Consider the following 23,419-nt stretch of genomic DNA (forward strand, 5'->3'; position numbering starts at 1 on the left):
TTGTTTTTTGCTTGTTTCACCCCACGTCAACCGTTTGGTTTTGGGTGAATCATATTGATTTTTGTAGTTAAACTTTTTGTTAATTAAATATATCACTATCACTATCAAAAATAAGTATGCTCAAGTGAGGGTGGGTAGATAATTCAAGATTAGTAATCACATTTTTTGTTGCAAAATTTTGCTTCTGGTGTATTTTGGAGGCACTCCTGCCAGTTCATGGTTAAGGCTCGGTATGAAGTTCTATTTGATGTAGCTCGAGATAGCTACATTAGGTGACCTTGGCCAAAGATCATCACCCATCACATCCAGAGACCATGGGAAGTTTCTTTGAGGTTGACCTCAGGTAAACAATTGGGTCCCCGGTACTTGATGTGGACAAACCGGTGTAGCTTGTATCTCCTTGTTCAGGATCGTGTCAGGGCCTTGCAGTATTTTGTGTACTTTCTCGTTCATGATGAGGTCTATATATTCAATTTTGGCGATAGGTCAGAGGAGTCTCATTACTAATTCCAGCTGTTTCTGCTCCTCTTCGTTTTAGAAAGTCTTTTGTCGTCCTACTATACAAGACTGTTGCATAACTAGATTTTTGAAGAGATTAAGCAGCTTGGACATACATTTATTCTCCCAGAGGCTACTGTACGACAGTTGGAGCTGACACGTCCTATTTATCAACTTACTTGCTTAAAAAGTTTAAAGTGTGTTAGGGAACTTCCAAAACCATAGCAGGTCTGATGCGTATGTTGTTATTGCCGTGTAGAATAAGAAGACGTCAGAGGTTTTTCTTTCTCAATTTGGGATAGATGGTACTGTTTCTGGGTAGCAGTGGTTTGTTCCTAAAATAACTTTATCTGGCAAACATTGTCGAGCTTAAATCTAACGAGGATATCTAACTGTTTATAGATATGCAATCTTCCAGGATGTCTCTGAGCTTCATGCGTAAGTTATGTCTTGTGTCAGGGTCTTTTTGGGAATCAATGGCTTTTGGTGTTTCTTCATCTGTAGTTTCCGGATTGACGTTAGCAGGGTGTGGTCAGAGCTGAAGTCAGCTCTAGGGAACACTGTGCTTAACACAGAGAACCGGATACCGTATCCGGTCCCTCATGGTACGCGCCTCCGTCTTTATTTGTCTGACATATTTGTGGAAAATGCCCCTATCTCATCCTTGGACGCGCTGGGCGGCTGGAGGCAGCCCCTGCTGAGAAAATAACGCAAAAAATAATCAGCGAACTACTAGCGAAATTTTAGCGTGAAGGTGGTGAGGGTGTGGCAATCTTTCTTCACATTTTGAATAAATTCTGTTTGTTTTAATTTTAAGCCGCTCTTTACTAAAAAAAGGAGACAAGAGCCTTGCTAACCCCCCACCCTGGATGCGGCCTTGACTTCAATCCAAGGGTTTTAGACCATGATAGATGGATTGGCTCTTTTAAATTTCTATTTTTTTTTTCCATAAAAACTGCCAAGAAGCCTCAGGCACTAGGTGGTGTTTGTAATATTTTTCCCTACACTGGCACCATTTTCTGCTCTTATAAGTTACTCAGATCCTTTGGTTAGCGTAGGGTCGTGTAATAAGAATCAAAGGGACACAGAAATTAGAACCTTACATAACCAGGATTCTATATTTTCATATGTCATAGTAACCTCGAATTTTTGTTGGTGGTATTCCAATTATTGTAACTTAATCTTTCGACAGGCACGCAAAATAACCCCTCCCAAGTCTTATGATTTACATTTTACCAGCAATTTTGTACAATTTATATATAATTTGTCTAGCTTTGATATCATGGTCAGAACAAAAATTTCTTTGAAAAAACCGTTTTTTTAAACTTCAGAAAGGTTATTCGTTTTTGATAGTTGGGAACCAATTGGCTATCTCATAATTTTTGCTCAATAGCATTTTAGCCCTGCTCAGGCCAAACCTATTGTTTCGCTGCACAAAATGGTAGAAATCAAATTTTTTTGTAGTATAATCTCTCTTTACCATTTAAACATCTCCATTCAAATAAGCCCTCTCCCAATATTCTATGACCACTGGTTCAGTATGACACCCCGTAAAAAAAAGCAATCGTCAAAAACCATCCTTCCTTGGAAATATGACAAATTTTGTATGATCTCAAAACTTCTGATATAGAGTTCCCTGACATAACCGGTAATTCAGTTGTTACAGTAAAGTAGAGATTTAAACTTGTTAATAAAGGAATAAGAAAAAAAACAAATCTAGAGTAAATTCCAACATTTTTTTTCTGAATGGATCTTTCCAAAATTAATTTCGAAGCAAATATGATATAAATAAAAAATGAATAAAGAAATCTGCAAGACCTTTTTTATGCATCTCATAACACAGAAAACATTAAGGGGGAAAGGAAGAAAGATAAGATAGTCAAATAGAGCAAAGATTGTTTGAGAAATGAAAAAAAAGGAAACAACTGCCTCCTTATTGATACCAGCACAAACACACAGTTGAATGAGGGCATGCCCTTATTTGATTGTCCAGCATCATGGAACTGAAACCAGCACAACATCCACAGAACAGTCAAGATTGGGTAAGGTCTATAAAGCACCCATACAAATATTTCTCTATTAGAAGAAAAAGACATCAGGTTGTTTATCAGAACTCTTAAGAGAGATGTGTATGGGTTTAAGTCTAAGAGTGTAGATATTTGGAAATAAGGTAAAGCAAGGGAATCTCAAAATGAGACAAATCCTGTCACTCAATTAAAGCACGGTTTAAACTGTTAAGTGTTGAAGCATAATGTATGGAGCAATTCAAACCTTCATTTGGAGATCAGTGGAACTTCAAATACCACTTATAGGGTAACTTGCTCAAATGTTGTAGGTTCATTCCTTACTCAAATATTATTTCACGGATATTCTCCACAAAGCTCCATACAAACGTGTGAGCGGCGCCCATCCATGAGATCTATATGGGTTTAACCTTAACAGTGTGGATATTATGAAATAGGGCAAGAAAGGAAATCTTAACATGAGACAAATCCTGACAACGGCCCTTTTCGAAAAAATGTTGCCAGCACCTGGTTTAAACTGTTATTACAATTGTTGGTTTGGAACAGTTTTAACATCCATGTGGAGATCAGCAGAACTTCAAATACCGCTTATGGAATAACGGGCTCAAATGCTTTCGTGCCCTTTCAAACATTATTTCAAAGATATTCTCCATTTAGCCCTGTGCATACGTGTGAACAGTGCTCATCAGAGGGAGATATATGGGTTTCAGCTTAAAAGTGTGAATATTATGAAATAGAACAAGTAAGAGATTCCCAACATGAAATAAATCCTGACACTATACTGAACCACGGTTTAAATTGTTACTACAAGTGTTAGTATAAAGCAAGGACGTACACAGAGCATGAAACTCTGCCCCCCCCCCCTTAGACCCCAAATTGTCCCGAATATATGGGCAATTCTTGTTCGAATTATTAATGTACTTTTATTTATTACCTCCATTAAATACCCCCCCCCCCAAAAAAAAAATCATAGGTAGGTGCCTGGTACGAATCATTGTTTGGAGCAGCTTCACAGCTATAAGGAGATAGGCATAACTTCAAATCCTGCTTTTATGATAATTTACTTAAATACTGTCATGTTCTTTCCCTACTCGAATATTGTTTCACAGATATTCTTTATAATAGATTTCCCTTATGTTGACCTGACAAAAATTTACCTCTTATTTTACAGCTACTACCCACATCTACTTGTCAATTACATCTCATATAACACCAGTACATAGGAAAAAGACGACAAATAGTAACCTAAAAAAAAAAAACTTTTCATGATTCCGACTATAACCCCTAAGGGTCAAAACCTTTTGCCTGGAATGAAAAATCAACTCTCAAGGGAAAATTTTAGGTAGCTAAAACAAAATTTACCCAAGTCTCACCAGTCAAATGTCAGCCAAACCCAGCAGGGGCGCCAATTCACAGAAATGTAGGGGGGAAGCTATTTTTTTCAATGTCAATACCAATAAAAAAATGTATTTTTCGAAATATAGGGGGCAATTACCCACCAAAAGCTATGAGGCTGAGAAAATTTATCTGATTTTCTAAAGAGAAGTTTGACTTGTCAAAAAGCTCGTGGTAACGAGCTGTCAGTAAGGAGTGGCGCGGCTTAATAGTAACCGAAACTCTAAAAACGGAATTTTGATATCAATAAGTATATTTTAAAAAAAATTGGCTTAATAAGCTGATTCTAAATATATAATATTTATTAAGTTTAGCTACTCATCAAAGTCTACGAGCTAGAGAAATTTTGGTGAATTTTCGAAAAAGGGGGGACAAAAAAAAGTCAAAGAATCTTAATGAAAATTACACCATCAGATTCAGCAGGTCAGAGAACCCTACTGTAGAGGTTTCAAGCTCCATCTGCAAAAACGTAGAACTTAGTATTTTTTCCCAAAAGAAGCATCACAGATGTATGTTTATTTGTTTGATTTTTTCCCCAAGGGTGATCGTATCGTATCTGTGATCGTATCGATCATTTGAACGTAAATTAAAAGTTCTAGTGCCCTTCCTAATGACCAAAAATTGGAGGGCAACTAGCCCCCCTCCCACAATCTTTTTTCAAAAGTTTTCTGATCAAAATTTTGATATAGCAATTTTGTTCAGCATAGTTGAAAGGTTCAATAAAAATGTTTTTGACGATGACATGACCCCCCAGAACCGCCGATGGAAGGGCCGCAATTTATAAAATTTGCCCATTGTGTGCATATAGTATTTTTATAGGGAAGTACATAGATATTTTTCAAAGGGGGTGAAATCTTCTGGGGATAGATTTTCTACATAGTAGGGCAGCTTAGCGACGAACATCATAACAATTGTGCACTTGGTGAAGAAAGCATGAAAATTCCCAGGAATAGGCTTTGAACTATGGAGAATCCAATGGAAACCAGTGCCACTCTGAAAAAGCGCTACTTTGCGCGCTTTAGGCACTAAAAGCGCGCTTTTAGAGCGCGTTTCTTCAGTTTGGCGGTAAGTGGGTCAAAGACAGGTCTACTAGATGCGCAAATATCTGCTGATTCTGAATATCATGTTTGTTTTTATGTAGGTGCAATAATGTAGGCGCTAGGGTGCCAAAAGTGAAAGTAAAAAGAGCCGAAAGTAAATTTTAACTCGTCTAGAATGTAGGGTGCATTGCATAAGATGGTACAAATAGAACCAGTCAGTTTGGGATTCCTATTTTTGTGCAGAGGAACCATTTTTTTTTTATCTGATGCACACCTGGGGGCGCAGAGAATAAGGCCATGAAATATCTAAAATGCTTACATAAGTGCTAACGTCAGAAACAATGCATCCGTTCGATAGAAAATTTTTTGCCCCACCCGAATATGTCATCATTTTTTCTCTAAGTTGAAAAATGGGGGCGCTAGGGCGCCAAACAAGTTACCAGAAAGCACCGAAAACATTTTTTTTTTCATTTAAAATCTTTTTTTAGTTCGTATAGTTGGTAACAATACGTCTTTGCGATTTAACTATTTTGCTGAATCCAAATTTGTCGGTCAATAGACAGGTCTACTAGATGCGCAAATATCTGCTGATTCTGAATATCATATTTGTTTTTGTGTAGGTGCAATAATGTGGGCGCTAGGGTACCAAAAGTGAAAGTAAAAAGAACCGAAAGTGGATTTTAACTCGTCTAGCATGTAGGCATTGCATAAGATGGTCAAATAGAACCAGTCAGTTTGCGAATCCTATTTTTGTGCAGAGGAACCATTTTTCTTATCTGGTGCACACCTGGGGGCGCAGAGAATAAGGCCATGAAATGTCTAAAATGCTTACATAAGTGCCAAAGTCAGCAACAATGCATCTGTTCGATAGAGAATTTTTTGCCCCATCCGAATATGTCATCATTTTTTCTCTAAGTTGAAAAATGGGGGCGCTAGGGCGCCAAAAAAGTTACCAGAAAGCCCCGAAAATGTTTTTTTTTTTCATTTAAAATCTTTTTTAGTTCGTATGGTTGGTACCAATACGTCTTTGCGATATAATTATTTTGCTGAATCCAAATATGTCGCTGTTTTTTTTACATAGGTCCAAAAAGGGGCGCCAGGGTGCAAAACAAAATCGGCAAGCTCCGATTTTTTTATTCGCCAAGTACGTTGGATGCACTGAACGTGTAAATATAAGAAGACTGGTCTGTTTGGCACTTCCTTCTTTTAGACGAGACGACGTTTTTCTCCGGTAAGCCCCTGTGAGTGCCGGGGCGCTGAAACAATGACAGGAAATATCAAAAGCTGTTTTAAATTGCTGCTATATGGGACACTTTTTGGTTTATTTTGGAACTTTTTTTTGGACATTTTATTGGTTTTCAATATCAAACTAGAATTTTAGTTCTGTGTATTTTTGCTTTGTTCGTCGATTTCCATTTTAGATGAGGTCCTGTTTTACCTCGGGACATTGGATAACGAATGGCAGAACCGATTCATCTTTTTTCCGGGCTGATCAGTGCACTAAATCGCTCAGAATGCAGCAGTTCGACCCCAAGACTACCCCTCTGATTGTCAGTGCCAGAAAGTTGTCAACTGATTGCTCCAGATGCATTTTTTGTCAGGGCGAGAATGTAAAGATCTGGTTTCCCCTCTACCAGAGAGCTACAAATCGGTCAAAGAGAATCTTTTTGGTTTTTCATCAGTTATTGCTCTACCCCCGTCTGTTTGCCGCAGTCGTCTTCAAGATGGAGATCTGAGCATTGGTGCAACCATGTCAAGCAGTAAGGGTCTCTGGCACAAGCAGTGTCGACTGATGTATTCATCATCCAGGCTGGCCCGAGCCAAAGCAAAATATGAGCGTGAAGTTGCTGAGGAAGCTAATAGGAAAAGACTTGATTACAGCCCTTCCAAAGGACAAAGTGCGTCAAAAAAGCCTTTTACTAGGCACAGCGGCTTTTCTCCCCCGCCGCACTTATGTGCTTTTTTTGTGATACCGGTTTTGATACCGAGCCTTATCACGAAGCAACTGGTCTTGAACTTGGCAAAGTGATATTACAACAGTCGAAATATCTCAGAGATACCAAGCTCTTAGCAAAATCGGCAGCAGGTGATATGGTTGCCATAGAAGCGAAGTACAATAAGCGATGCTTTAATGTTTTTAAGAACAGAACCCGGCAATTGAAAGAACCCGGTGAAGAAAATGTGTCTCAGATTGATATACTAGCATTCGCAGAAGTGACTAACACATTAGAAGAGCTAAGAGATGATGAAAAACAACCACGGATTTGGATTCAGCGAAAACAATTCTATCGCATAGACGTTTTGGTACAAACAAGACGATCTAAAAAAAAAAAATTAATGAAAAAAACATTTTCGAGGGTTTCTGATTACTTTTTTGGCGCCCTAGAGCCCCCATTTTTCAACCTAGAGAAAACGTGATGACATTTTTCGATCGAGCAAAAAATTCTCTGTCGGGCAGACGCATTGTTGCCGACATTAGCACTTTTGTAAGCATTTCGGATATTTCATGTCCTTATTCTCTTTGCCCCCCCCCCGCGCCCCCAGGGGTGCATTAGAGAAGGAAAAAAGGTTACTCTGCACATAAATGGGATTCTCAAACTGACTGGTTTTATTTGTACCATCTTATGCAATGCACCCTACATGCTAGACGACTTAAAATCCACTTTCGGCTCTTTCTGCTTTCACTTTCGGAACCCTAGCGCCCACATTATTGCACCTACACAAAATAAAATATGATATTCAGAATCAGCAAAGATTTGCGCATCTAGTAGACCCCTTATTGACCCACTTACCGCCAAATTGAAGAAACCTGCTCTAAAAGCGCGCTTTTAGCGCCTAAAGCACGCAAAGTAGCGCTTTGTTAGAGTGACACTGGTTTCCATTGGATTCTCCATAGTTCAAAACCTATTCCTGGAAATTCTCATGCTTTCTTCACCAAGTGCACAATTGGTATGCTAAGCTGCCCTACTAACAGGGAGAATTTCTCATTGGGATGGAAGTTTCTGGGGGGCAAACTTCCCAGGGAAAATTTTACACGGGGGGAATCTGCCGAAATTCAAATACAAAATTCTTTTAAGTTGACTTGCTTTCTCGTTGGCGATCCCATTTTACTTGTGGAGATACTTTGGGGGAATTACCCAGGGAAAATTTTCAGCGGAGTTGGAATTCTCAGGGGATTTTTACGGGGGTGAGATTTCCCATGAGAGAAATTATCTAGTGAGAACTATCACCAAGAGAAATTCTCCAATTTCCTGCGGTTAAACTTTCCAATGGGGGGATTTCGGGGAAATATTTCCCACATAAGGGATTCCCCCTTGACCTTAAAAGGATCAGAAACTAAATGAAAACAATTCTTTCTTCAAATGAAAGTATGCTAAGGATTATTTTTCAGGCGAAACTGTAAGCAAGAAACTTTCCGTGAGGGGGGGGGATTCACAGGGAGGATGGAATTGTCTGTAAGTCATGAAATTTGCCCATTGCTAACGTATAGTATTTTTTTGGCAAGTATATATATTTTTTTCGTAAGTATACACATGTTTTTTTTGGGGTGAGGGTGAATTTTCAGCGGAAGGGGGGGGGATTTTCCGAGAAAATGAATACAAATTAAGATCTTTTTCAAAAGATAATTTTTCAGGCTGAATCGTCTGTGAGAAATTTTACTAGAGGGGGCGGGGCAGTTTACAAGGGAGGAAATTTCCAAATAATAATTTCCAGTGAGGAGAGGGAATTTTCCATGGAGGGTGAGCCAGATTTACCAGCATTATTTGAAAAATGATCAGAAATTAAACAGAAAAAAAACAAGCCTTTTTAACTGAAAATAAATAGCAGCATTAAAACTCAAAACAAACAGAAATTATTCCGTATATGAAGGGGTTATCCCCCTCCTCAATACCTTGCGCTTTACGTTTAAGTTTGACTGTTTGTCCCAATTTTTAAAGAATGGTTCCTGAAGCACATGGGTCGTTTAATTAGAACAGGAAGTTTTTTGTTTTTTTTTATTGTTAAAAGCTTTAGCGTAAAGAGCAGGGTATTGAGGAGGGGGGGCAACCCCCTTCATATACGGAATAATTTCTGTTCGTTTTGATTTTGTATGTTGCTCCTTACCGTCAGTTAAAAAAGCTTGTTTTTTTTTTAATTCAACTTTGTTTCAGAAAGACTCTTAAAACAAAAAGGCATTTGAATTTGAATGAAAAGCATTTTTGAACTTCAAAACAATAGCGCAAATAACTAGGGATTGAGAAGGGGGCATCCCCCTCAAATACTGAACAGTTTATGTTCTTTTTAAGTTTAATCTTGCTCCCTATTTTCAGTTGAAAGTAGAAAATCATATCATTTGTTATTCAGTTATAGTTCAGTCAGTTCATCATATTCAATTAAATATAGTTCATTCAGTTCAGTCAGCAGACATAGTTATTGAAAATAACTATGTCTGCTGAGTAATGACTCCACAAATATCTTGCAACTTTAATATTATTTGTTATTCAGTTATTCCACAGCTTTAATATTATTACTTAAAAGTAATTTTTTTTATTCCGCAGATGTACTAGAATATTCGATGAATCAGCAGAAAACATTAGGAATCGAACCTTCTTTCACTAAGAGTATCTTCTGAGCTTTTTATGTTAAGCACTAGGAATTTCTGGAAATGCATGTGCTTCAAGTTTATGTTATTCGGCTGACGTTAAACAGTATTTCAAAATAAAAGTCTCTGAGATTTTTATACAATTCTGAAAAATGCTTATGCCAGCTTTACCTCTCACTCAGACTATCTGTCTTGGCTTTTTTTTCTAATTAGCCATGCCTCTCAACTTTTTCATCACAGTCCACTAGGTTGATTTAATTTTTTTTTTTTTAACAGTTTTTCAAAGATAAAGTTTCTGAAATTGTCTTGCGTGTAACTCCCTTTTAGTACTGCCTGAATAGAAAAAAAGAGAAATGGATAGAATTTTGTTTGTAAGATAATACGGCTAACCTGTACTTTCTTTTTAAAAAAGCATGTACAACCTAGGGTCCCTTAACAGTAGGTAAAAAAAATGTTAAAGAACTTCAGACAACAGAAGTAATTTTTTTTATTATTATTATTGTTTTTTAGATCAATCAATTAATACTTCTTTAAAAATGTAAGAAAAGAGCCAAATGTTATTTCATAAATCTATCTTGTTATTCTGCTTCAACCAGATAAATTAACCTTGCTTTTGAACTCAATCCGGAGTCGCCGTGCAAAAAATGGGATAGCATAGTAGCAATGCTACTTGGCAGTTTGTGTGGACTAGTGAAAATTGTTGGCACATTTTGTCTGAAAATACCATTTTTACGCATAAAAATACTTTTTGCTCAAAGGAAAGGTGTCAAAACAGAAGTTGTACAGCTAAAGTGTCAGCAGCTTCTGGAATTCTGTCGAATTTTGCTACTGGCAGCTTTGGAACTTTTCCATACCTGATCAGGAGAATGATTTTTTTTTTTCAGATTATATATAGGATAAATAATACAGTAGTAAGAATTGGAGGAAAAAATTCCAACCTAGGTCAAAAAGCTGATAACCATTTAAACTGACCTACAAAATTTTAAGCCTAAAAAGAAGAATTACAAACATAATACTATATGTTTGAAAACATCTCTACCATTCTACTTAAGGGTATCCGATACTTTAAAATCATTTTGCAGGGGTCGTACAGTCAGCAATGTCCAAAATTAGGGACTTAGGGACCTTCCTAAGACCAAAATAGGGACCAATTAGGGGCCAGATCGGGACGGCATTTCAGTAACTAGGTTAGCAAACCAAAAAACAGTACCCGTCGTGACCTTCCGTTTAACATCACAGAAACCATAAGTCAACAATCCTTGGAAGCTCATGGAAAAAGGTAAACACTGCTATACAGACTAACCTATTTAGTCAAGCAGCTGATAAAGACTACATTGTCGCTGCTGTCCTAACAGTCTACTGTACTGCATTCTTTTTACTATAGCAGCTGCTCGAGCAGTCCCATTTTTTTTACCATAGCAGCTTCTTGAGCAGTCCAATAGTGGCCAAGTCTTTAAAATACTGAAAATCCTGAGTTTGTTTTTACCTGTATGGGATATAGTTTCAGGCATCTTTAAAGTAGATATCCAGACCTGTAGAGACCTTGTAGATATCCGGACCTAGTTCTTTTTCCCAAAATTTACTTCCCCCTTTCACGATTTCAAACCCCCAGGTTAAATATTCGGATTTTCCTCCACCGAGTCTTATAAAACAGAATAACACAAACTTAGTACTCTGCAACCGAAAAAAACTTTTTTGTTTCAACATTATGTTGAAAAATTGTCTCAAGGACCACTTGGGCAGTTTAAACCAACATTCAAATGCTTTTTTTTTCTTGCGCAGGTATTCTCAATAGCTCATACTTGTCTCTGGGGCATCAAATCATGTGAAAAGTGATGCACCGAGTCCTAACGTAGTAGTTAGTGGCGAATTGCTGGAAAGTGGCTGTGCTAGTGTTATGTGAATGACACATTGAATTTTTTTTTTAAATAAAATTTTATGGCCATACAGCTTCTTTTTTCATCTTACTCATCAAACTTAATTGACTAAGTGGCTTCATCTCCTCACCCTCCACGATGCTTAAAGATAATTCTTAATAGTATTATCAGTAGAGTATTATTTTATTATTATCTTAATAGATAATTATAGTATTATTATCTTAATAGTATTATTATCTTAATAGAATTCTTAATAGTAGTGCCATTGTTAACTTTTTAGTCAACTAAGAATCCGTTTGTCAAGTGGAATGTTCAAAGTTAACTAAGAATTACAAATAAAACGGCAAAATCTACTTATTTGTCTTATTAGTTAACTAGTAAAGTAAATTGAACGAGGCTCTTGTAAAGGGTGGTGAGGTCATTATTGCTATTGGGTTGCCATGCAAAACATGGGCTAGTGAAGTAGAAATGCTACTTGGCAGCTTTCAAATTTGTTGGCAGATTTTATCTGAAAATACCATTTATACATATAAAATAATTTTTGCCTAAAGAAAGGCTGTCAAAACACAAGTTATGCTGCTTAAAGTGTCAGTAGCTTTTGGAAGTCTGTCAAATTCTGCTACTGGAAGGCAGCAGCTTTGGAACTTTTCTTTGCCTGACTCCACCTCCCTAACGCTCAAGTATATAACCCAAATTATATATTTCCCATGAACTTTTCTAGATATTTATTTTGTCCGCCAATATTTTGGCGGGTAATGCAAAGGATGTGTACCCTTTGACTGATTATACTCTAGAGCCTTAATTAGTTAAATAAAAAAAAATCATAAAAATTAAGGCATATTCATCTGCATTTAAAGAGAAAAAAATGTACATAATAATATTGCAATGACGTCATGCATTATTTAAAAGCTGTTGTATACAGACAAAAATTTCCATTAGTGTAAAATATGCCTAAAGAATGACTCGAAAAAACACACCAAGTTAATGGCTCTTCAAGCTTCCACAAGTTGAATAAGCATAAAGTTTTGAGGAACGAAATTTAATAATCATGAGGGGGACATCATGATTTTAGAAATGTCTAGGTGGGGCATGGCCCAAAATCAGTTGGGAGCCACAGATCTAAGGTACTAAATCCTTTTGACGCAGATAAACTGTTTGCTTTCGAACTAGATTTAAAGGGTTAGGACTTTAGCCTGATTCAAGTTACATTTAGGGCAAGCTCGGCAAAAAAAAGTAACAAACAAAGCTTCCCACTTCTTTCAGAGAGCTAAAAAACCTTACCTTCTTGGTTAAAAGGAGCAAGATAGATCCACTGAGAGGAGGAGGAAAGAGAAAACAATTTTGAGAAGACCAGACCATCCAAACGTCTTAACTTTGAACTCCCGTCTCAAATTAATGAAACACACTTTAGACACAAATCAGTATTCTGACAGTAGATTGCAGACATTCATATTAAGGCCCTTCACCAAAGGGACATGTAGCATAAGATCAATCATGTGCAAAGGCTTTGAGGGTGATAGAAGCATTCTATTTTAACTACATATCAAATCCCGGATTATGTTTGTGTCCATTATCTTATTAATAGATTATCTTCTAAATAACCTGTTCTATCAGGTCATTCTTTAGGTCATTTTCTCTTGTACACTTCTCTGTAAATTGTATTACCCATGCAGCAGAGAGATCTACAACTATATGCAATATAAGACCATTCTTTCTGTAGTTTTCAGTACATTAGATTATCTATGCAGCAGAGGCATATTTACGTATAAGGCTGCTCTATTATAAGCAATATAGGGCCATTCTTTCTCATAACATTTTAGTATATTGGATTATACATGCAGCAGAGACATCTATAATATCGTTTTTTTTATTTATTCCGTCAGTATGAACAGTTGAGCAATGTCATTTGGAGCAGCAAATATTAAACCGTTGACAATGACATAATACGTTGCTGACGATCTAATGAAATAAAATGTCCTGAGAAGTGACAAATACATGGCTATTGTCAATGACATATTGCTAGACACTCCATTATTCAAATTAAGTCCATTATAAACATTGATGACTCCATCACTTTTGTACATTTTGTATAGTTCCTATAAGATATCATTCACAGAAAATGCTTGTTTCTTTTCCCTATGTTCTATATATGTGACGATTTCAATGCATTTGAGCACTGTAAAATCCTTCATTTCATAGCGCAAAGACCACACATATACCCCTTTATGCCAATACAAAATAAGAAATGGTAATAACAATGTCATTTTCCACTCATTATGGCGTTTTTAATATCACAGTGTGCAGTAGGGTATATCAAACACAGTAGGAACTAACAGCAGTCTTAATTGAACTCTCAAATGTCAGATATAAGCTAATTTCGAGTACACTCAAACATCAATGAAGGAACGCAACTTCACAGCCTAAATCACAATCCTATGAAAAATCTTCAGTGTAAGGTATATCACAAAGTTCAAATTGGGAATAGTCTTGATGTCAAACCTGACATTGACCAATTGTGTGGTTAGTTATCCACATCTTTTGAGAAACTCAACTTCGTAGCATGACAGTAGAAACCAAAATGCTTCATATAAATCTTGACTGTAAGGTATATTACAGAATCTGAATCTATACATTAAATGTCAGGTATTGACCAATTTTGACACTCATACCATTTATTGGAGAAGAATTTCTTACCATGACAACACAAACCAAAATCTTTCAAAAGCTCCATGGCTGCTATCATTTCAATTTCAGTAGAAAGCAGAATTATTAGTACGGACTTGATCATAATAAGCCTGATGACATACAAATTTAGCAATTGCATATGCCAATATACATTTACAGACACAATCAAAGATAGGAGTTACTGCATGGACTTATAACACAGCAATACATGGTAGTTGAACTTTCTATTTGAGATGATATTTAATACAATATTCAATATATCCATTTGAATAAAATATTTTCTGTTGAGAAAGTCAACAAATCCACAAGAATAAATTCAGTTCTGAATTTGAATTGAAAAAGGAGTATTTTACTACTTGTTTGAATACAATGTAGACTTGCATGCAGACCGCTTCTCATTGGCCGCCATTTCAATATACTCATCCACCATTATCCAAAACAAGTAAGAAATCTATACAGTACCAAGCTTCTTCATTTAAATATAATTTCTAAAATCTAAAACCTCTCAAAGCCTTCTGACCAAGCTACAAAATGTCGTATTCCACACCTCATATTGCATGCACGTGTGCCATCTTTGAAATTCCAGTAAATTTATTTCTCCCATAATAAATGCCATGAAATGGGCACCCTAAAAGGTGCTACTAACCTCTGCCTCTTCCGCCCATGCGGCCTTGACCTCGGTTGTCATTCCTATTTCCCCTAAATCTTCCAGTTGGGATTCTTGGAGACCCTAATTTCATAGCCTGTGCCACGGCAGGTATCTCAGACAAGCTGATCTCAATTTTCATCTTTCGACCTAAAATAATAAGAGAACATCAATGATCTAAATCAACAACTAAAAAGGAACAACCTCGATAAGATTTTAGTCTGAACAATAGCAAGTGGTGCTATAGAGCCAGAAGCAAATTCCCGCCTTTAGTCTGGATCAGATGAGTCAGTTGGTTTTTGGATCCAAACAAGAAAGAATGCACTATTTTTTATTTTTCGCCTAAAGGCAAGCGAGTATAACATAGTTTCAGCAGTAGCTGCTGCAACCTAGTTTGGAAAGTATATCGTGTTTTGTCTCATGGCTAGTGTATCAAGTTAAACTTCCAAAATAGTTTTTTTAAGCACGTAGATGTGACAAATTCCTGATGTGAATAAAATGAGCTATAAGATGTGTTATAGAAAAATGCAGTTTTTCGTAAAAAATTGATTATATTTTTAAAATTAATTCTTTTTTAATTACATCACAAGGAAAAGGTTCAGTGCATTTGTCAAGATAAATTTGAAGAAAATTAGAATACTTATTGAAAGCACTAGGTTACATCTGATTAGATTTTATAATTACGGTGAAGGTTTTTCATTTAAAAGTTTTTTTTTAATATATATATATATATATATATATATATATATATATATATATATATATATATATATATATATATATATATATATATATATATATATATATATATATATATGTATATATATATATATAGTACCGAATGGACCATGATGCCGAAATGGATCTTAAATTAGAAGTGGTGCCTTTGTAAAAGTACATTTTTGTTATTGGACCTTTAACTTTTGCCTTGGCATGTATTATGTCATTATGAAAGACATATCACCGAACCTTTGTTTCTTTTAGTTGTTCAGGTGGTGGAACAAACACTTTTTTTTTCTTCCAACGATTTATCTAGTCCTTATTTTTGACTTTCAAAGGTATGGTAGGCATTGATGACCTGATCCGTGTCAAAATCCAAAACCTAAAGAAAGAAAAACGAGCAAAAATGGGGTTTTTATAGGCCAAATGAAGATACTGAAAAAACGAAGCGAATATTTCGAGAGGACAAACGCCTCTCTTCTTCAGCGCGAAACGAAACGATGTATCAATAAAAGCCAAAAATTAAAAGAATTAAAACCAACTACCTAAAAACCATAAAAGCGAGTTATTCGCCAATATCCGCGATTTGCACAAAATCCAAAAAATATGAACTGCCATCGACGGATACTAGCAAACAACTGATACAAGGAAAGGAATCAATTCATTCACTCGAAAAACAAAACGAACCAGCAATTAAATAAGTTGGAAAACTATGTCATTTGATTTCGGATTTTAATTAAGGCATTTCTTGCAGACACCCTTTGAGACCTAAGGGGTTGTTCACGTGTTTGATTAGATTATTGGGAAAGTGGTTCAAGGTTTATTTCAGGGATCACTAAAGTATCGGCTTCTCTTTTGAGAAAACCGAAATATGACTCGTTTATTCTTAAATCACCGGAATCTCTGTTTTAAGCTAGACCTAAATGTTGGTATTTATAAATTTCAACAGCTTCTCTGTAGTGCTGGACAATACCTTTATCATGCGAAATAAAACGAGCTTGATTAAACAAAATAGTATGGTCTGGTTTTTCAAAAATGTGCTCTGCAAGGGCAGAGTCAAAACTTTCTGGTTTTTTCCGCTTTTTAAGTGTATTATTAATTGAGCTAGAATGCTGAGTTAATCTATCTGTTAGTCGCTGATCAGTTCTTCCGATATACCAAAGACCACACGAACAAGGAATTCTGTAGACACCGGAGTTTTCACCTATTGGGATAGGGTCTTTACCTTGATAAATTTGGGACCTTATAGTTTTTCTGGGTCTATAATAAGTGTAAATGTTATTTTTCCTTAGATTTTTTGAAATATGTTCTGAAACCCCTTTAACGTATGGGAGACCAAGATAAACTGAATTTTCCCTTTGATTTGTGTTTTCTGTGGAACTATCTGATAATCTTTTAATGCGTTTTGCAATTACAGAATTTATTAAACTAATTGGATAACCATTCCCAAATAAAATATCTCTAAGGTGGTTGAGTTCTAAATCCAAGAAACGTGTTGAACAGACTTTCAAAGCTCTATCAACTAGAGAAGTGACAACTCCTCTTTTCACAGCAGGAGAATGATTGGAGGAATAACTTAAGTAACGGTCATTATGTGTGGGTTTTCTATATACACTAAACTCGAATCATGAATCATTTCGGTGCACCAGAACATCTAAGAAAGGAAGACGCCTCTCTATCTCTGATTCCTGAGTAAATTTCAGTTTTGGATCCAAGGAGTTGAGCAAGTGAAGAAAAGAACCCAGAGACTCGTCACCATGCTCCCATAAATAAAAAATGTCATCTTTAAAACGAACCCAAAACTCAGGTTTACAAGAACTTTGCAAAATAGCCCTTTCTTCAAGGTCTTCCATGAAAATATCAGCCTGTATTGGAGAAAGGGGGGCACCCATGGAGACCCAATACTTCTTTCTATTAAAAATACCTCTATAAAGGAAGTAAAAAGAAGTTCTGTTACAAAGAGCAGTAAGCTAAAGAACCGTTTGATTCGAAAAAGTAGAATTTTCTGATATAGATGGGTTAGAATTAAGTTTTTGCTCCAAAAACCATCTATATCAGAAAATTCTACTCTTTCGAATCAGACACTTCTTTCGCTTACAGCCCTTTGTAACAAAACTTCTTTTTATTTCCATTACAGAGGCATTTTTTATAGACAGAAATATGGGCTCTCCATGGGTGCCCCCTTTCTCCAATACAGGCTGATATTTTCATGGAAGACCTTGAAGAAAGGGCTATTTTGCAAAGTTCTTGTAAACCTGAATTTTGGGTTCGTTTTAAAGATGACATTTTTTATTTATGGGAGCATGGTGACGAGTCTCTGGGTTCTTTTCTTCACTTGCTCAATTCCTTGGATCCAAAACTGAAATTTACTCAAGAATCAGAGATAGAGAGGCGTCTTCCTTTCTTAAATGTTCTGGTGCACCGAAATGATTCATGTTTGGAGTTTAGTGTATATAGAAAACCCACACATAATGACCGTTACTTAAGTTATTCCTCCAATCTTTCTCCTGCTGTGAAAAGAGGAGTTGTCACTTCTCTAGTTGATAGAGCATTGAAAGTCTGTTCAACACGTTTCTTGGATTTAGAACTCAACCACCTTAGAGATATTTTATTTGGGAATGGTTATCCAATTAGTTTAATAAATTCTGTAATTACAAAACGCATTAAAAGATTATCACATAGTTCCACAGAAAACACAAATCAAAGGGAAAATTCAGTTTATCTTGGTCTCCCTTACGTTAAAGGGATTTCAGACCACATTTCAAAAAATCTAAGGACAAATAACATTTACACTTATTATAGACCCAGAAAAACTATCAGGTCCCAAATTTATCAAGGAAAAGACCCTATACCGATAGGTGAAAACTCCGGTGTCTACAGAATTCCTTGTTCGTGTGGTCTTTGGTATATGGGAAGAACTAATCAGCGACTAACTGATAGATTAACTCAGCACTCTAGTTCAATTAATAATACACTTAAAAAGCGAAAAAAAACAGAAAATTTTGACTCTGCCCTTGCAGAGCACATTTTTGAAAAACCAGACCATACTATTTTGTTTAATCAAGCTAGTTTTATTTCGAATGATAAAGGTATTGTCCAGCACTACAGAGAAGCTGTTGAAATTTATAAATGCCAACTTTTAGGTCTAGCTTTAAACAGAGATTCCGGTGATTTAAGAATAAACGAGTCATATTTCGGTTTTCTCATAAGAAAAGCCGATACTTTAGTAATACCTGAAATAAACCTTGAACCACTTTCCCAGTCATCTAATCAAACACGTGAACAAATCCTTAGGTCTCAAAGTGTGTCTACAAGAAATGCATTAATTAAAATCCGAAATCAAAAGACATAGCTCTCCAACTAATTTAATTGCTGGTTCGTTTTTTTTTTTCGAGTGAATGAATTGATTCCTTTCCTTTGTTCAGTTGTTTACTAGTATCCGTCGATTGTAGTTCATATTTTTTTTTTGATTTTTTGCAAATCGCGGATATTGGCGAATAACTCGCTTTTATGGTTGGTAGGTAGTTGGTTTTAATTCTTTTAATTTTTGGCTTTTATTGATACATCTTTTCGTTTAGCGCTGAAGAAGAGAGGCGTTTGTACTCTCGAAATATTCGCTTCGTTTTTTCAGTATCTTCATTTGGCCTATAAAAACCCCATTTTTGCTCGTTTTTCTTTCTTTATGTGATGTCAGGCCAATGTGGTTTAAGAAATTATCTTAATCCAAAACCTAATCATCACTGCTATAATTTTCAATTCGTTTGGGTCATTTTACCTCGGCTTGTCTTTCGTCATGATGAAAGACATATCGCCGAACCTTTGTTTTTTTTTTAACAAAGGTATGGTAGGCATTGATTATCTTATCCATGTCAAGATCCCAAACCCAATCATCATATCTATCATTTTCAATTTTGACAAGTTTTGATTCTCGCTGCCCAGGTTGATTTTTATTGATTTGCTCACATGCTCGGTGTCGGATGTCTTCTAACCACGTGTGTGTCTGCTCTTCATTTTCATTTTGACTTGCTCACACGCTCGGTCTCGCATGTCTTCTAACCAAGTGTCTTTGCTCTTCATTTTCATTTTTGATAAGCCACCACTATTCTTCTAACCGCGTGTGTATTTGCTCTATTACTATTACGGGTTCTCATATGATTAATCAAGTTTCTATTTGGAATTGATTTTCTGTGTATGTACTCCCTATTTTTCTTCATTTTGAGTTATCATATGCTGATTCATTACCTTGTGATGGTGCAGTGGATGCAGGTTGTAGCTCTTGATCAAGCGTTCCCTGGTTCAATCCCGCCCGCCACAAGGAATGTAGTCCAACTCTAAAATGTAGTCCAACTTCACTAAACAAAGAATGTCCGTTTTCAGCAGTGCTTGTGGCCTCAGCTATAGAAGACTGGAACTCTACTATTTTGAAAAAGTTATTCTATCTCGTCATCATCCTTAGAAATACTCCTTTCATAAAACACACCCTAAATAATATGTTACAGTATATGAAGAATAATAGAGTTTATTAAAATAATAATTATTTTTTCTTTAGACAAATATTGCTGATTTTTAACATAAAGTTGACTTCTACTTCATGAACTTAATTTGCAAGAATCACCACATAATAAATATTTTCCCATTTTTAAATCTCAGTTTTTTGTTTGATATGTAGCTTATGTTACAAACACGCCAACACCTTACAGCATACGTATGTTCTTGAAGAGTCAGAGGTCTAAAACAGTACTTTTAGATAGTTTTAAATCTTTGCCTGTCTCAAAATTTTCAAACAGTGACGATTCGACCGTATTTTGGCAAACTTTATTACTTCGTTGCTAAAAATGGCCCCTATTATGTTGGGGCCCCTATTATTGCTTGAAAAAAAGGCGTAATACATCAATATTTTCGTTTAAATAAATACTTCCTTAATTTGCTTTAGCTGGCACTTTTTGTTGGTGCGATTAACGATGTCTTTATCAATATATTTTATCTATACTCCATGTTAAGAAACAAATTTACTGGAATTTTGTAAAAGAAACAAATTATTTTTATATTCTTTAGCTAAAAAAGGTAACAGCCAATAGTCTTTTAATTTATCAACTCTTGTAGTGGTCAAATTCTTGTCGGAATGTTTTTTTTTTTCATTTCAAAATTTTTGTAACACTTTGCATATGAATGACTTCACAAATACTTGGAAGAGTATCTACAATATCCGGGTTGCAGCGGTAGCTAGCAACCTAGTAAGAGACGATCACGTCCAATATTAAGAAATATAAAAACCCATAGCTCCTAAAACAAAGTCAGATCAAAACAAAAAGTACACCATTAGAACCGCTGTGTCTGAAACCGCTGTGTAGGAAACTTTCTGTCATTTGGCTTGAACAGCAAGGGAAGTATATTGGCTTGAAAATCAAGAAAAGTTGCAGCTACTACAGTTTTCTGCCTAAACGGCATCTTTTTTTCTTTCTTCTTCTTCCTTTTCCACAGATAGCTTGGCACTGGAACATCGTAGAGTTGTTCAATGGCTCATTTTAGAGTTGTTCTAGTGCCATTTTTACTTTTTTTTTTTTTTTAATAGAATCAATTTTTTACGAAAAACTTAATTTTTTATGTACAATATTGATCAATGACGTCATAGTCGTTGGATGTAGTTAGTACATCCGGGTTGCAGCGGTAGCTAGCAATCCGGGTTGCAGCGGTAGCTAGCAACCTAGTAAGAGACGATCACGTCCAATGTTAAGAAATATAAAAACCCATAGTTCTTAAAAAAGAGTCAGATCAAAACAAAAAGTACACCATTAGAACCGCCTTGTCCGAAACCCCTGCATAGTAAAATTTCTGTCCCTTGGCTTGAACAGCAAGGGAAATATATTGGCTTGAAAATCAAGAAAAGTGGCAGCTACTACAACATTCAGCCTAAACGGGATATTTTTTTCTTTTTTTTTCTTTTTTCTTTTCCACAGATAGCTTGGCACTGGAACATCGTAAAGGGTTGTTCAATAGCGCATTTTAAAGGAAATTAATTGGGTTAAAAATCTATAGTAACTAAAATAAATTATTTCTAAAAGAGAATAAATTTTTCCACCAAAAACTGCATTTTTGATGTCTTTTCACACTGCAGTCTTTCAAACATAATCGTATACCAGCGGTAAGAATTGAATTACATTAAAAGACGATCACTGAAATTATAATAAAGAACGACCTTTTGCCTATACTAAATTTTATACGCAACTTAATTATAGTATAGGTTAGTAACTCCACAGATAGCTTGGCAATGGAACATCGTAGAGAGTTGTTTAATGGCTCATTTTAAAGGAAATTAATGGGGTTAAACACCTTTTCTAATTATAAATTAAATTATTTTTAAAATTACATTAAAAGACGATCATTCAAAGAACATACCATCGCATATATTGGACTTTGTTAGCTTCCTTTGTTAGACAACCTGGCTACAACCTACGATTATGACACCATTGATCAATCTTTAACCTGAAATTATAATCTTATTTTAGTTACTATGGGCTGGAAGTTCGTTCTTTACTGTACCAGTGCCAAGCTATATGTGGAATTACTAACCTATACTATAATTAATTATAATAAAGAACGACCTCTTGCCTATACTAAATTTTATAGGCCACTTAACTATAGTATAGGCTAGTACAGTTATTATATTTAAGGTCAATATATATTAAAATTTTCCACTAAAAGACGGCCATTGGAATAAAAACCCAATACATACATTTGATTTAGTTAGCTACTTTATTGTTTGATCCGGGTTGCAGCGACTCGGCCAGGCTGCCTCTCATAAATAATATATATGTGAATCTGGGTTGCAGCAGTAGCTAGCAACCTAGCAAGAGACGATCAGTCCAATGCTAAGAAATATAAAAACCCACAACTCCTAAAAATAGAGTAAGATCAAAACAAAAGTACATCATTAGAAACACCTTGTCTGAAACCTTACTAGATAAATAATGAATGTCGTCATAGTTTTATATTAGAGCTATGACGAGAATAGTTTATAATAAAGATCGAACTCTTCCCTATACTAACTTGCATACGCAACTTCACTATAGTTAAGATTACAGTATTATATTTTCCGGGTTGCAGCGGTAGCTAGCAACCTAGTAAGAGACGATCACGTCCAATGTTAAGAAATATAAAAACCCATAGTTCTTAAAAAAAGAGTCAGATCAAAACAAAAAGTACACCATTAGAACCGCCTTGTCCGAAACCCCTGCATAGTAAAATTTCTGTCCCTTGGCTTGAACAGCAAGGGAAATATATTGGCTTGAAAATCAAGAAAAGTGGCAGCTACTACAACATTCTGCCTAAACGGGATATTTTTTTCTTTTTTTCTTTTTTTTCTTTTTTTGTATCCAGAGATAGCTTGGCACTGGAACATCGTAGAGGGTTGTTCAATAGCTCATTTTAAAGGAAATTAATTGGGTTAAAAATCTATAGTAACTAAAATAAATTATTTGTAAAAGAGAATAAATTTTTCCACCAAAAACTGCATTTTGATGTCTTTTCACACTGCAGTCTTTCAAACATAATCGTATATCAGCGGTAAGAATTGAACCCACGCCTCTGAAGAGACTGGTGGCTAACACCAGTGCCTTGGACCACTCGGCCAGGCTGCCTCTCATAAATAAATATATATGTGAATTTGGGTTACAGCAGTAGCTAGCAACCTAGTAATAGACGATCAGTCCAATGCTAAGAAATATAAAAACCCAAAACTCCTAAAAATAGAGTCAGATCAAAACAAAAGTACATCATTAGATTATAATAAAGAACGACCTCTTGCCTATACTAAATTATATAGGCCACTTAACTATAGTATAGGTTAGTAAATTTACATTAAAAGACGATCACTGAAATAACAAACCATTCCATACATTGGACTTTGTTAGCTACTAATTGATTGTTTGAGTTTCATCTCTTACTATTTAAAA

At 35.6% G+C, this 23,419-nt stretch overlaps 1 protein-coding gene across 1 annotated transcript in view; it reads right to left on the reverse strand.

Annotated features, from left to right (window-relative positions):
- Window positions 1–23,419, reverse strand: part of LOC148954293 (aly/REF export factor 2-like) — an 84,234-nt gene that overhangs the window by 22,799 nt on the left and 38,016 nt on the right. The window contains exon 4 of the mRNA XM_089087009.1: window positions 14,748–14,897. Within this exon, the coding sequence (XP_088943135.1) occupies window positions 14,748–14,897 (150 nt within the window). The remainder of the gene's footprint in view (window positions 1–14,747; window positions 14,898–23,419) is intronic.

This window comes from Artemia sp. Qi Xiang Cuo, chromosome 3, assembly GCF_049724085.1.
Source record: "Artemia sp. Qi Xiang Cuo chromosome 3, ASM4972408v1, whole genome shotgun sequence".
Taxonomy (NCBI): Eukaryota; Metazoa; Arthropoda; class Branchiopoda; order Anostraca; family Artemiidae; genus Artemia; species Artemia sp. Qi Xiang Cuo.